The sequence below is a fragment of the Cygnus olor genome, chromosome Z (assembly GCF_009769625.2).
Source record: "Cygnus olor isolate bCygOlo1 chromosome Z, bCygOlo1.pri.v2, whole genome shotgun sequence".
Classification (NCBI taxonomy): domain Eukaryota; kingdom Metazoa; phylum Chordata; class Aves; order Anseriformes; family Anatidae; genus Cygnus; species Cygnus olor.
Genome location: NC_049198.1, coordinates 70,559,183 through 70,574,065, shown reverse-complemented (window position 1 = coordinate 70,574,065; position 14,883 = coordinate 70,559,183). Strand labels below are relative to the sequence as shown.

The 14,883-nt window shown below is 39.7% G+C and overlaps 1 protein-coding gene across 5 annotated transcripts in view; it reads left to right on the top strand.

Moving 5' to 3' along the window:
• The window catches only part of ECPAS (Ecm29 proteasome adaptor and scaffold), a 68,897-nt gene that overhangs the window by 30,844 nt on the left and 23,170 nt on the right, over positions 1–14,883 (top strand). For all 5 annotated transcript variants that reach the window (XM_040541992.1, XM_040541990.1, XM_040541988.1 and 2 more), the window contains exons 15-26: positions 132–235; positions 1,346–1,469; positions 3,467–3,547; positions 4,285–4,513; positions 5,045–5,136; positions 6,913–7,047; positions 9,033–9,198; positions 9,612–9,784; positions 10,289–10,390; positions 11,854–11,977; positions 12,955–13,100; positions 14,227–14,281. In XM_040541992.1, the coding sequence (XP_040397926.1) occupies positions 132–235; positions 1,346–1,469; positions 3,467–3,547; positions 4,285–4,513; positions 5,045–5,136; positions 6,913–7,047; positions 9,033–9,198; positions 9,612–9,784; positions 10,289–10,390; positions 11,854–11,977; positions 12,955–13,100; positions 14,227–14,281 (1,531 nt within the window). The remainder of the gene's footprint in view (positions 1–131; positions 236–1,345; positions 1,470–3,466; positions 3,548–4,284; positions 4,514–5,044; positions 5,137–6,912; positions 7,048–9,032; positions 9,199–9,611; positions 9,785–10,288; positions 10,391–11,853; positions 11,978–12,954; positions 13,101–14,226; positions 14,282–14,883) is intronic.

The window sequence follows — 14,883 nt, the reverse complement described above, 5'->3', positions numbered from 1 at the left end:
ACAGTGTCTCAAAATGTACAAACTCTTTGAGTTATGTTGGTACAGAAGGACAAAACAGATGACTGATGAGTGAAGGTTACTAGAATGTTCATTTAAAACTCAGCTGTATGTTTGTGTCTGTTCTCTTTAAGCCTGAAGTTCAAGTACGTCAAGTGGCTGTGAAATTTGCTAGCACAGTATTTCCTCCAGATCATATCCCTTCCAGATACTTACTGCTGTTAGCTGCAGGAGACCCGTAAGTCTTTTTTTTTTCCCCTTTAAATTATTTTCATCCAAATATATATATAACCCAAATATGTATTTACAAGATCCAGTATATATTTGGATTAAATACATATTCGTGCATATAGATGGATGATGTATATACTTAAAAAATAAATGAAAATCAAGTATGGTAATTTGGAAGTTGGCCTTTCCATATTAGCAATGTTGGTCAACCTGTGGACAGCTGTTACCATGTCTTACACCACTTTTGGCTTGGATTCTTTTTCTTGTTTGCAGTGAACTGGGGTATTAAGCAACGTGGTCTAGTGGGAGGTGTCCCTGCCCATGGCAGGGGCTTGGAATTAGATGGGCTTTAAGGTCCTTTCCAACCCAAACCATTCTGCAATTCTGTGCTAATGATAATTGCAAAGTAAAATGCATTGCAGTAAATCTGGCCACCTTTACAGTGGCTAGAAATTCTTTTTTCCTGGCAAATTGTTGCAGTCTATTTTTAGCTTGGATTGCAAAGAGTCAGGACAGTGCCTGTGTGAAAGTTGCCGTTTGCTGCTGAGGAGCAGGTGACTCATTAAATTTGAGTAATCATTTCATTCACAGTTACCTGTTCTTGCCACTTATGTGTTGTTTTTTTTCCAACTTATTTAATTGCTCAGTTTTTGATGTGCATAGCTGTTGTATAACTAAGAAAGGTTAAACAGACAGACTGCTTTGTCATAGCAGTGTCAGCACTATTTTAGGAGTTGATCTTCAGGTAGGTAGGGAGCGATAAGCCTGGTAGGTGTTAGCTGAAGCTTGTAGATAGGAAGTGATGAGGTGAATTGGAAAACAAGGATGTGGGAACCAGAAAGTGGTAGTCAACACTAGTAGGGTGTAAAATGAGCAGAAATGGGCTGGTCCACACTGCTTTGTGGGGACCACTCATCACTACCCTTTTCTTCCTGCCTCTGTATAATAAACAAATCATTGGAAGTCCCAATAAATGTTTGACTTTTTTTCTTCCTTACAGAAAGCCACTTCTCATTTTAAAACTGTTCGCTCTTACCCAGTTTCCTAAGATCTCGTTGCTCATTAGAGACTATTTGTTCTGTGCAAATAATGTCTTTCTTGTCTTTTCTTCTGAAAGGCGGGAGGAGGTACATGGAGAAGCACAGCGGGTGCTGAGAACATTTCCTGGTAAAAATGAAAAGGAGAGTTCTGGGAAGCAGATGCCTTCCTTTCCTGAAATGGTCCATTATATTCAAGACAAGGTACAGTGCTTCTGTCCCAGTAAATAACAAGACTGATGCTTATGTATGTAGTAAGGGTCAGTCCCAGTCTCCATTTCTTTCACCTCCTTCAAGGAACAGAGTTAGCTAAGATCAGAGGGAAGACCACACATAATATCACAAGAACCGCATTGCCAAGGTTAGCACTCATAGTTAAATTTCTGCTGGCAGTAATCGCAAGAGATCCAAGTGTTAAGTGACATGGATCAGTAGAGCTTATCCTTTAAAAAAGGGATTATTTTGCAGTGATGCTGCTTGTGCAGAAGATGTGTGACACACGGAAGCCAGTGTTCAGGGCTGACAATCCACTATGTTTGACAAATGTTCTTGGCAGGGATAAGAAGGTTACTCTCTGGTAAGGCCAGAGAAAAATAATGCTGTGCATAAAATAGAAAAAGGGTTCTGGGATGAGAAAGGAAGATACTGGAACAAGTGAAGAAGTCTGGTTTGTTCACTTAAAGGCTTGGTTATTCATCTTCTTTGCAATCAGTAAAAGTAATGGCCATGTAAGTAACCTTTTATGATCTTTCATGAGTCTAGTGGAATGATGTAACAAAACCAATACCAATGAGTTTATCCTGTTTACGCTGAGAGATTTCCTGGAGAGCTGTTAAAAATCTAGTCTGCATTACACACTTCTGTGTATAGAAGCTATGTAAGACTTGCAAGCTATAAAGATGATGTGAAGTGTCACTGACAATGCTTCCTTTTTCCTCTAATTTGTCTAATTGTTTTTTTTACAAATCTAAGAAGTATAATGTCAGAGTTTCTCTGGTTTTGCAAGAGATCAGTGACAGCAAAACTCCTACAGATATTTCTTGTGAAATGCTATACTTTGCTGGTGTTTGAAGTATGTGGAGCTTTAGGAAAAACTTGCTTTTATCCAAACTACTGGTTGTTCATATAGGCAAAAAATTAAGAAACCAAGGTTGAGTTTTACTACTAATAAATGCCTGTCCCTACGTAGGTAATTTTTTTAAATTTCTTCGAGTTTTGTAATGTCACTCAATGAGTATGCATAGCTTGGCACGACAGGCCAAGGCACAAAATGGCTTTCCTGCATGAGTTACCATCCTTCTCTTCCTTCACAAGAAAGTTTATTTTAAAGAGTAGGGCATGATCTGCTGAGTGTGGAAAGGAACCCACTCCTCAAGGAAGTCATCTTCTGGTTCACTAAGCCATGCTTTCACGATGGTTCTGGATGTCACTGAGGTTCCAGTGCAACAAAAGATCTGAGCACGTTAAGAGATGAGGATCTGTAGACTTCAATATGACTAACTCGTGCAAAGCTTCCTTACTGAATCCAACCCTTGCACCGAAGTGCATACTGACTAGAAAATACTGACATGCCTTTCTGGAGCATTGGTAGTAGATATTGCTGGAAACCTTCTGTTTGGATGTTTTTCTGCTGGAGTATTCTTCCTTGTCAAAGCTAACATTTTCATGGAAATGAGTTGCTTGCTTGCTGCACCAGCATCCTACTAAGCAGGTAGCAGGGTTTTAGAGACCCCCTGGTCCTGGTTGGTGCAGCACAGGGTGCTCACCTCCCAGTACTGGGGAAGCCTAGTTTCTCTGAAGCCTCCCCAGTTAGAGCTACAGTCTTCAAAGCTCCTGGCTGACTGGCAGTTTGGGAGCCTCTGAGTTTGGAAGTTAGAGGTATTTTGTTTTTGAATTCTAAAGCACTTTCTATTTTTCCCGGGGGGTGGGGGGGAAGAATTTTGTCTCTCCACCAGCCTCCCCTGCAGCTCTCTCTCATGAATTCAGAATTTCCACTTTCTCATTTCTGATAGGAAGGAAAAGCTGATGGACCCAAAGTATACTTTAGGACTCCTTATCAAATGCACTATGCCTTTTTTATTCTGCTGTACATTTTCAGTTGCTAAGTGGAGGATAAACACAGCAAAATTTCACTGACCTTTCCAACATCTCTGCTGCCCATGGATCTGAACGTCCTACTCTTAATATACTCTGTTGTTTAGGCCTCTCACCGAATGAAAACTCCAGCTAAATATATGACGGGGACTGCAGCCTTGCCTTTCAATCCTGCCACGTTTGGAGAGGTAATCATCTGTATTCACTTTCTTCGATATGTATACCATTATTTAGAGGGCAATGTAAGAAGCTAATGGTTATGGTAAGAGCCAGCACATTCCAGAATTCCTTGTGTAAACGGATACTGGGATTAACTCTCCTCATGTTATTCCTCTGTCCTTAAAAAGAGGTCTAAAGGGAATTTGCACAAAGGTTTGGGAGGGGTGATTCTAGTAGGGCTGTTCCACTGCTTTCTGAAGCAGACCTAATGTAATACCTCCTTAAAGGAAGGAACTGGCAATCTTCTACGTAAGTCCCATTATGCTCCTTGAGGCTGTTCTTTTCATGGCAGATGCCCTGGCTTCATTGAGCTGGAGACAGAAATTCAGATGTGATGCAAGATCTGTGTTAGTAATGCATTGAGTTGCATTGAATGCATGCCAGATTGGTATAGAGTACAGGCTGAACAGCCTGCAAGCAGATTGCATCAGCTTATGATAAACCAAAACTCTGTTTATGATTTAATCTTTTGAATGTGATTCAGGCACTGTAGGATTGTCTGCTTACACAAGCATACTGAAGGAACTGATCCTAAATTTTCTTGCGCTTTGCTGCTGCTGACTTTTCTCTCTTGAGTTGATTAAAGAACTGTCTTGTTTTGATTATGTTAAATACAGCATATTCCTTGCTCTTTTTCTTTATCCCCTCCATGGTTTCCCAAGTGCTCTTGTATTCACAAGAATCCTATGTTTTTCTCTTTTCTTAGATTGTTCTTTACCTGCGGATGTGTCTTGCTCACAGTGCAGGCGTGGTACCAACCTCACAGAGCTTGGCAGATATGCAAGATCATGCCCCAGCCATTGGACGTTACATAAGAAACCTCATGTCTGGCAACCACATATCTTTTTCTTCCTCCTCTTCTTCCAAAAGCGTAGAAACCAACCCTGTACAGATATATATTGGTCTTCTTCAGCAGCTGTTAGCTGGTGTTGGAGGTAAGAAACTGTGTGGAGCAGCATCTTTACGAAGTCATTTATTAGAAATGAGTTGCCACACCCAGTACTTTGAACTTGCCTTCAGCAATCACACAGTTGCAACACAGACTGCATAGTCTTCAGTGTAAACTTGTTCTCTTCTGTGCTGCTGCGTACGTTAGAGGAAGTGGGACAGTAAAATTGCAGCATCAGTTGACATAGTTTGTTAAAATTGTGAAGCCATTGTCTACAGTAGTTTCCTCAACAGTGAATGTTCTTTGTCATTCTCATAACCACATACCTGTAAGTGTAGTCTTGAAGTGCTTGAATACCTTTAGAAAAAATTGTTACTCAAATGTTTGCTGCTATGAGCTTACCTAATATCTCAAAGAAATAGAATAACCTACTTTTATGTATTATTTGGTATCCCTGGTGAATTGCATATGGATACTTTGAAATGGCTGGTATTTCTTATTTCTTTTTATTACTGATTGTTTGATGGTTTTAAATACTGCTATTTTTAATAACCTTTTTTTTTTAATAACTGTTTAGGTTTGCCAGTCATGTATTGTCTTCTGGAAGTTGTTTCAGTGTATCCAGAAAAGCTAGCCACCAGGTTTGTAGACAAAATGGATTGGATAAAGGTATGTTGAAAACCTTTTTCTTACTTTTTTTTTCTTTTCTCTCTCTCCTTTATGTTTTGGGGTTGGGGGTAGAGGAGGCTTAGCATGAGCAAAATCTGGCATTTTCCTATGATGTAAAGTATGCACTTACTTTAAAGTCTGGTGTTTCTACGTACAGTCAACACCTGATGGGGTGTTACATGGAGCAGCGTAGAAAGAAGTATTTTTTTGCTTCTTTGATGTTAGTGATTTTGTTCATCGACCTACATGTTCCAGGTAATCTACGTCATTAATCCTCTTGGAATAGTCAGTCAATTTTTGTCTTGATTGGAAGATCTGTTAAAACAGCAAAAGAAAACTGAAAAAAAAATCTGGAAATTTTTGTAGAAATAGTTTATAAATAGGTATATTCCAGTTGGAAGATTTGACAGTCCTCTCAGAAAATTAGATGAATTAGGTTCCTTATTGTATTAGAGCGGTTCTTATGGAATTTTTTTGTTGTTCTTTTTTATTAGCCCCATACAAAAAGCTGATAAACAGGAGCCTGCTGGGGAATAAACCAAAGGGAATTCGCCTCTGTTTGGATTCTTTTTCTTGGAAAGCTCCTTTGGAACTTTTCTTTTAACGGTTCAATTTAACCAGGCTTTGCTAAACTCTTACAGATGGCCTTTGCTTCTATTTGGGGAATCTGTCAGTAAAAAATACTTGGTCAGCCTTAAAAAAAAAATAAAATAAAATTAGAATGTATTATAATAATTTCTCCTGCTGATAACTGCAATTTACTGCATCTCTTTTCAAGTACGAGTTTCAGAGAAGAGGACTTAAAAAATAAAACAAACAAAAAAAAATTCTCTTTTTCAGTATTGCTCCTCATTTGCAGGAAACCCTTCATTTTCTTTGGCCTTATATCCATTAGCAAGCTTTTAGGGATGGTAATTGATACTACCTAGTTTCCAGTTATAAATCATCTTTTGTGTGATTTCACTTTGCCAAGTGGAAGGAATGGTTCCAGGGGCTTGTTAGAAGTCAGCAACATGATCTGATACAAGTTTAGAGTTGAAATTAGAGTTGTATTTTAAGAGCTTGACAGGTCTCATATCTTGTTTTTTCACTTGGCTCATTTTTGTATTATTTCTGATAACCCAAGTAATTTAAAGCTTAGTGTATGAATTTTGGATGCGAGTGTGTTGCATTGTACCTCAAATTAATGGCAGAGGTAAGATTATATCTTAACAAATGGCCTGAGGCTTCCAAAATTCAACTTTTTAGCAATTTAAATAATAAAATATCTCCACTATGAAATGGATAGATTTGTATTGAGGGCTGTGATTTCCTGAACACTTCTTTTTTCTTTTTGGTCATCATTGCATTTAGGTGGTTTAACCTCTACAGGTGTTTTTTTCCCCTTTGATTAATAGAAAGGAAATGGAAGCTTATGGTAGCTTGGGAAAAAATGGTGTCTTTGCAGTTCCATAGGGTTTCTAAGCTCCACCTAGATGTGAAATGTGGAAGCTTTTCTTTGAAAACAAAATTCAGCAAAGCGTTCAGTCAACATATTTAACTGAGAGCTGGTGAGTAGCCCTCCTGTGGCTAGTGGTAATCTTCCTGCTAAAAGTCAAGTGTGTAACGAATGCTTTGCTCAATGTAATGCTTTGATTCTTACTAAGCGATAGTACTCTCAGTTTAAATAATGAAATACTATTTATGCCGCTGCATGATGATTGTGGCTGTAAGTTTGGACCTCTGCATGAACAGACTGATTAAGAAGTTACTGTTTCTTATTAACAACTCCCACAGAGCCTGATGAACACGAACAAAGAAGAAATGCGTGAGCTTGCTGCCCTGTTTTATTCTGTAGTGCTGTCTACAATGTCTGGAAATGAGCTTAGGGCCTCTGTGGAGCAGCTGATCAAGATGACAAAAGACAATCATGTAACTACCTTCCTTTGTCTGCTTCCTGCTGGGCTTTTTAGTGTCATGTAGCTGGTGGGAAATCTGAACCTCTCACAGAGTTTCCAAGATGTATTAGCCTTAATCTGAGTGTAAAATTAACTAGCTGGCTTCTAGTTGGGTGGTTGGAAGGGATTTTTGATGTAGGTGAGTGGAACAGATCTTTAAATAAATTAATCCCTGAAGCTGCTGTTCACGTTAGTAAGAGGGTTTCTTGAAGACACTTCTTGTAAGCAGAGCCAGTGCAGTCAATGTATTCACCAGTTTTAGCCCTCTAGATATTCATTGTATTTTTGAAAGGTAATAGATTATACTACTTACATCCACCACATTCCTGATTCTGTATTAGTGGGCAATTAAAGGCTCCCACAGAACTAAGAAAATGCCTGTTTTGTTACTTATGTCTCTCCCCTAGCTAAGCCGTAGTGCCCTATGGCATCACATCGCCTGAGGGCATCCCACTGCTGCAGGGCTACCCTGCTCAGTGTCCTTGACTGGGTGAGGCCTGGCTGCTTCCAGCCCCACAGGGGATTGATCAACAGACCCCCACCTGCTGTAGCTGTGTCCCCCACCCACGAGGTGGGTTTTCTTCCCTCCTCAAGGAGCTCCCCCCTCCTTGCCTTATTTTTGCCTCTAGATTTTGCCACTACTGGAATAGGGAAGGAACTCTGAAAACTCCTGGGGGGGGAGAAAAAAGACAGATTTCTCTGCCAGTGTGTCTTTAATCCTGAAAGTAAGGGAAAGTATCAGCATTTTTTGTCGCATTTCCCCAAAACTTTATCTCGCTCTCTCTAAAGGACTTATTGTGACTCCATTTTACATTTCAGGTAACAGACACAGATGCTGATCGTTTTACATATTAACTGACAGATCTGGTTTTATTTTGAGTCCATGAAAGTTGTGCCTATTGAAAGCCGAGTCGTTGCTCAGTGGTAGACAAGGTGCAGCTTCTGCAGTAGCAAAGCTAGCTGCTTTCTGCCTCAGTGGTCCTGCTTACCAGTAGGCCATGGAGCTGTGGCTGACCTTTTACAGAACCTGGCTTACAATGAAGAGGAATGTGAACCATGGAATAACATCCATTTTTGCATGTTTGAGTCAGTTATCATTGTTTTACTGCACAAAATACTCAACAGAAGTTGAATCAGTACTAGTAGGGGTGGCAGAGATCTCCAGTAGCTCAGTAAGGACTGCAGTATAGATGGATAGTTAAGCGAGGTTTTGAGGATCCTGTCCTGGCAGCAGAGTTAAGCCCTCACCTCTCCTTTTTTTTTCTTTTTCTTAGTTAAGGTAGCAATTAAGTCTCACAGCCTTATTTCTGAAAAAAAAAATCCTTTTATAAGAATTCACCTGCGGGAGAAAGCACTGCCATTAGATAGTCTCAGCACCAAATCAGAACTGGAAAAATTAATGTGCTTGACATTTAGTTGTAATAATTAGTTATCACAGTTTGTTGCGTACCAAGCTGTGTAAGGGCGTTGCCTTCAGTATTAGTAGGCCAAGTATACTCTCAGTGTCAGCAATGCAAATCTAAAGTAATTCCCCTTTATTACTTATTACGAAAAAATACATTTTGTGTTCATAATCTCTGCGTGTCCTGTTTTTAAATAGAGTATAGCATTATCTAAATTCACCTTGCTAAGTCTGTACTTAAAAATCATGAATTATTACTTTTTTTTTTTTTTTCCCTAACCACCAAGGGGAAGGCTTTAGGAATGTGAGTTCTGGTGATAAATTCTAAATCTGTCCTCCTAAATCTCTTCTGAGTTTTGTTAATTCGTCCTAAAGGACTCCATCAGAGAGCATGAGCAGTATTAAGCGCTCTGTTGTTGTATTGTATGTTAGAACTCCACATTCTTCAGGGTGCCTCCCCAGCTGGCTTGTCCATATGCGTTTTTAAATCAGTGCTATGTGCAAAGTGTTGCTTACTTTGAAAATGAGATTTTCTGCACTGTTGGTGTTGTCTGTAGAGCCCGGAGGTCCAACATGGATCCTTGTTGGCTTTGGGATTTACAGTAGGAAGGTACTTGGCCAAAGGGAAAATCAGAGCAATGGAGCTACATGACGTAGAACAACCAAACACTGCAGTCATGCCGGAACAAGAACAGCTCATAAAGTCGACGACAGAGACAATAGGTAACTTCTCACCTAAGACTTTACTTCATGTAACAGTTGTTTTTCAGCCACCCCAGGCTGAGGACTTTTCGAAGATATTCAGCTCATACTGTTACCTTGAGTTCATTATGTGTTCCAGAATTTACAGCCTGTAAATTTACCATATGATGAGATGTATGGACATAACCCTTTTCAGCAGGAAATAGGTGGACTCTTAGCTCATTGACCAACATAGCACAATTAGGAGCGGTGCCACTGTCTAGGCTCCTCCGAGTTTCTCCTCTCACTTTGATTTAGTTCTTGCATAATCCTTCCTACCAGCTGTAGAGGAGATAAACACCTTGCTTCTTGCCTGGGTAAAATATAAGTGCCTGCCTGCCCATTGCTAAATAATAAAACATGATCAAAGTCATCCTGTTTACTTTTTCGTGTAGGTTCTTTCCTGGACAGCACCTCTCCCTTCCTTGTGGTGGCTGCTTGCACGGCTCTTGGGGAGATTGGCAGGAATGGCCCCTTGCCAATCCCCAGCGAAGGCACAGGGTTTACAAAGCTGCAACTTGTTGAAAGCTTATTGGCCCGAATCCCTTCCAGCAAGGAAACAAATAAGGTAGGATTTTGTAATGTTATGATTCGTGTTCATTTCTGGAATGCTCCATCCTCAGGTTTATATTAATGCCAAACGCAGCCTTGAATTTTAAAGAAGTTCTTACTGAACCGTGTTAGACTAAGTGTTGGCTTTAGTGAGTCAAACTTAGAGTAAGGGTTTTCAGAAAGTCCAGCATTGTCTAGCAGTTGACTGAATGTGCTTTCCGTATCTATAAGTAAGAGCTCATGGGATGAAAATTGTGAAAGGAGATAATTTTAATTCAAGAAAAATGGGAATATCTTCTGGAGAATAATACTCAAAGGTAACACGAGATTTGTTTTGGTCTGCGTCATATGGAAAAGCTGTGTTTTGGAAGAGAGGAGCAATTGACCTAGTAAGTCTCTTGCAAGTCTAACTTGAGGTACCTTAAGTGAAACTTCAGAAAGAAGGAGAGGGATGAAAGAGTATCTTCTGGACTTATAGGAAAATAATGTGATTGTTATTCTTGTTTTGTTTGTATTTAAGATGAAGGAACGAGCAATACAAACATTAGGTTACTTTCCTGTGGGAGATGAAGATTTTCCTCACCAGAAGTTACTGCTGCAAGGTTTAATGGATTCTGTGGAGGTGAGGAACTAGCAATGTATTATTCTTTATACTGCAATGAGTTTTTCCATTTGAATGCTTTCGGTATACTCTGGAGCAAGGTTTACAACGGCAGCTGTCTTCTCATAATACTGTCTCTTACTATTTTGAAGCTGGTTTGAAATAGAGAGCAGAGGAGGTTTGGAGATTGTAAAATTATAAAATGTTCTATGCCACAGTTTAAAAACTTGCAGTTGAGGTTTCTGCCCCAGTCTCTGAGATGAGTAAGTGCTCCTATTCAGGAGGACTACTAATATGCATAAAATGTTAAGTGCTTGTAGCAATGAAGCCTTAGGTCTGTATTTTGGCCTTCAAAAACATCCTAAAAGTTCCTTTCACATTCCTTTTCATCAGAAGTACGTCAGATGTTGTTATTCCCTTGATTTAGAAGCTTTCTTTATAGTAAGATCTTTTGTCAGTCTAATCCACATGCATTTTTAGTGCAGTGCATTTTTTCACAGTACTGCAGAGCTGCTATACATTCTGCAATGTGCCAGACAGCAAAATTAAATAGGAGTGTGCTCTTCTTTATAGCTTGTTTTTATCTTTCTTCCTTGTTCATGCTCACATAGGAGCTGTAGAAGCACCTATTGAGTATGAAACAGGCTGGCTTTGCTGAGTCCTCCAGTCTGATGTGATCGAACAAGCAAGAATAGTAAGAACACTGTGTACACATCTACCAAATTATGGTTTTGAGTGCTGTGTTTATCTCCTGGAACTGCTTGGAGACATTACAACTTCCTTTATAAAATGTGTACTTCGGGGAAAAAAAAAAATCTTAGACTGCAGGAAGCTAAGGACCTATTTGTCCAAATGCCTGAGCATTTTGGACTTCCAGAGAGTAAGGCAAGCAATCTGGAAGGTACACAGCAGGTTTGGAAAAAAGTTCTTAGAACAAAAGATTCATCATAAATAGTGACAAAAAATTGGCAGAGTTCTGCACATTCTGTTCCTGAGAGCTTAGGAAAATAGTGGAAAGAGGACAGAAAAGCAAAGCAAAATAATGGCTTTTTTTTTCATGTGAAAGACAAATTCGTTCCTCTCTTAGAATCACAGTAATTTTTGTTAATGTCTGATGATCTCGTTCTAACATAGTGTTATTTCAAACCTATATCTCCAATTTTCTGTTCACTGATTTAAGCTTGTGCAGACCGTCGAGTGCTTTGTAGGAGGCATGTTGTAAAAATAAGTGTGGAAATCCAGGTGTGATAATTTTAGCTCTTACCATCTGTTTAGGAGACTTCTACATTGGCACAGTTTACATCAGTTTCAAGGTGTCTGAGTCACCAACTGGTCTTAGAAGTTCAACAAAAGTGTGGTCTTATTGTAAATTGGTGCTGAGAATTGAAGTTGGGGGAAAAGGCTGTGGTTTTGTAGAAAAAATGCCACAAATTTTTTGGTGTTTGTTTAATTGGTAGTCAGCAAGGCTCTGTTGTGTTTTTCAGGCTAAACAAATAGAACTGCAGTTCACTGTTGGTGAAGCTATTACCAGTGCTGCTGTAGGAACCAGCTCAGTGGCTGCACGTGATGCATGGACAGTAACAGAGGAGGAATACATACCCCCTCCAGGTAGGCTTTCCTAACACAGGGGACTGGGTTGAGAAACATGAAATATCACAGTTCTGGCCTAACACTGGCTTTATCTCTGTGGTGTTTCATTTATAATGGTAAGAAGTAAGAGACATTTTCCCCTGCACTTTGCATAATGCACTGTTCTGTGTTGTGCAGTGCTGAGTTATAAACAAGTCATTTCTGCCCATCTACTCAAAGGGTGGGAGACTTTATTTCACATGCTTTTTAAAGGGTGTCTTGATGAAATCTAATTGTCACTTGACACTGCATTTATTTTTTTCATTTTGGTTTTTCATGTTGAGTTACCTTCAGGTTTAACATACACAAATCTTTAAAAATAGCATTTTGAAGTCTGCATTGGAAAATAGGATTATAAGATTAAATTGCAAGTTATTTTCCAACGACTTGGACCAACACTTGGATTAAGTGACAGATAAAGTAGATGGAGCAGTTTAAGGACTGAGATTCTGTGTCAGTTGAAATACGAGCGTGACAAAACGCTAGCTCTGAAACAGCTGTAAATATCAGCCTCAGACCTGCAAACAGGGTATTAATGTCGGGAGAGTGGTCTTAGATCTCAATTGTACACAAATCTGAGCGTGTGAGCATGTGGAAACCAAACCCTGTCTTTGCTCCAGGATTTTGGAGTCATAACGTGTGCACGCACTCACGCATACGAAAGTAGTGCACTGAATCTCATGCAGTATGAGGGGTACCTCTTCTTAGCCACAGGCTCTTGAAACACTTTCATGAAGGGTTAGGAAAAGTCTATTCAGTGTTTCTTTTAGGAGAAATACTTTCCCAGAGACTATACTGAAGGTTTTTCTTGAGTAAGCAGAGATAACTGTGTCACCTAAGTACTCGTATGCTGACAGGTTTTCCATTGCTGCTGCATGTTACGTGGAAATTGAAAACAAATGTGGCCGATTCTGAAGTCTCCCTCCTTCCCCTCCATCTTTCTTTTTCTCAAATAGATTTGAAGGTGAATGATGTGGTTCCCTGGGTCCTAGACCTTATTTTGAACAAGCACATTATCAGCCCCAACCCACATGTTAGGCAAGCAGCTTGCATCTGGCTTCTATCAATGGTGAAGAAGCTGAGCGCACACAAAGCAATTAAGGTAAGGACTATGCCCTTTTCTTAGCACTTGCTCCTTGTCCGTATTTTTCTGCTCACATCCTTTCTGTCCTTTCCTTCCCCTTCACTTCCATTGCCTCTTTCTTCCCAGTGCTGCTGCAGTCATTACTGAGGTCTTTTTAAGTCATGGCTTGTCTTTTGTTAGTAGGGGAGCATACTAGCTGGCAGCTGAACAAGGCTGTTTGGACCTTTCCAAACATCTGACTTGCGCTCAGGTCAGAGTGAGCATGATGCAAATATCTTTTATAAGATAAAGTGTCTGTACATCTTCCATTAGGAAGAATAGGTGGGTGTCAGTAGAGTTTTTAGGATTTCTTTTTGGAAAATATTAAAAGGAGGTATAAGAGGGGAAGAAATTGGAAAACTAGATTGAATTCCTGGACTTGTTTGTTTCACAGAGTTCACCACAACTTTGTTACCTAGCAGAAGTTATATGCTTAATGTACTTAATATTTGTGGTGTACTTTGATGAAAATCTTGTATTTAGCGGGTTTGTCTGTTATGACAGTCCCAAAATGTGAAAGATCCTATGGAAGGAAAGACTTAATAAACCATTCCCAACAAAAACATCCTCTCTTCACACAGAGGTGCTATAGGCTGTGATGATACCAGGTAACCACTTTGTTCTCTGCAGGCAATTGATAAAGAGCTTTGGGAGACAAGATGCTTTGCTAATTTAAGCTGCTACTTTTAAAACCTTGCCATGTATTATACTCATCTAACAGTGAAACTTGTGGGAGGTGGCAAAATCCTCTGGTTTGGAGATGAAGGAAGGCTGTCCCTTGCACAGAGGACAGTCCTGTCTGGCTGCAAGTCAGAGTTATGATATGCTACTGCTATGTATTAGACAAGGAAAATAAAGTATGTGGTTTACTAATGACATGGTAACTGTAAAAAAGCTCTGGTCAAATTACTGTTATGTTCTGTGAATGTCAATCAGGCTGTTGCTGACCAGTCTGAAAAGACAGCAGTTTCTGTCATAGTTATAGCTCAGATAGACAACTCTATTGATACGGTAACTTCTGTTTATCTGTTAGGGGCTGTCTTGAGACCAGAGAAAGGATACTAAACCTGAAATAAAAGTAATGTCCTTCTTTCTCATCTTTCAGTCTCATCTCAAGGATATCCAAAGTGCATTTGTTTCAATTCTGTCAGATAGTGATGGTAAGTACTATCATGACAGTTTTATCTTGTAGTGGGGTCTTAACAGATGGAGGGAATCTTTAACAAGCAGAAAATCACCTACACCTTCTTTGTCAGCCAGAATTAAACGATGACTCTAGAAACATCCATTTCTGAAGTGGTACAAGTGATTATCTTTCCTAGGTGTTACATGCAGAAATATAAAGAGCTTTCTTCTGTGTTTTGCTAATGAAGCACAAATCTGCATTTTCTCCTGCAGACTGTAATAACAGAAACTGTTCAGTCTGCCATGCTCTGAGCAGAAAAATAAGTATCACAGAGTTCTACATGGACAGCAACTCTGAGACCTCCTTAAACTAAAAATATTTTGGCTTGTATGGCCACCCACGGCACCTAGTGGGAAGGATGGCAGCCAGTGGCCTAACCAGAGCTCACTGAAGTTAAAGAAGAAAGTGTTACTATTACCTTTGCTGAACTTCAGTGCAGGGGCCAGCAGCATGTAAGAATATTGGCAGCTCTTAGAATGCTCTCAGCTATCTCAAAACCACTAGTGACAATACTAACAAGATGTCAGTTTACTGGGGGGTTTGCCTTTGGAACTAACTGCTGCTTCAGAATCCAAA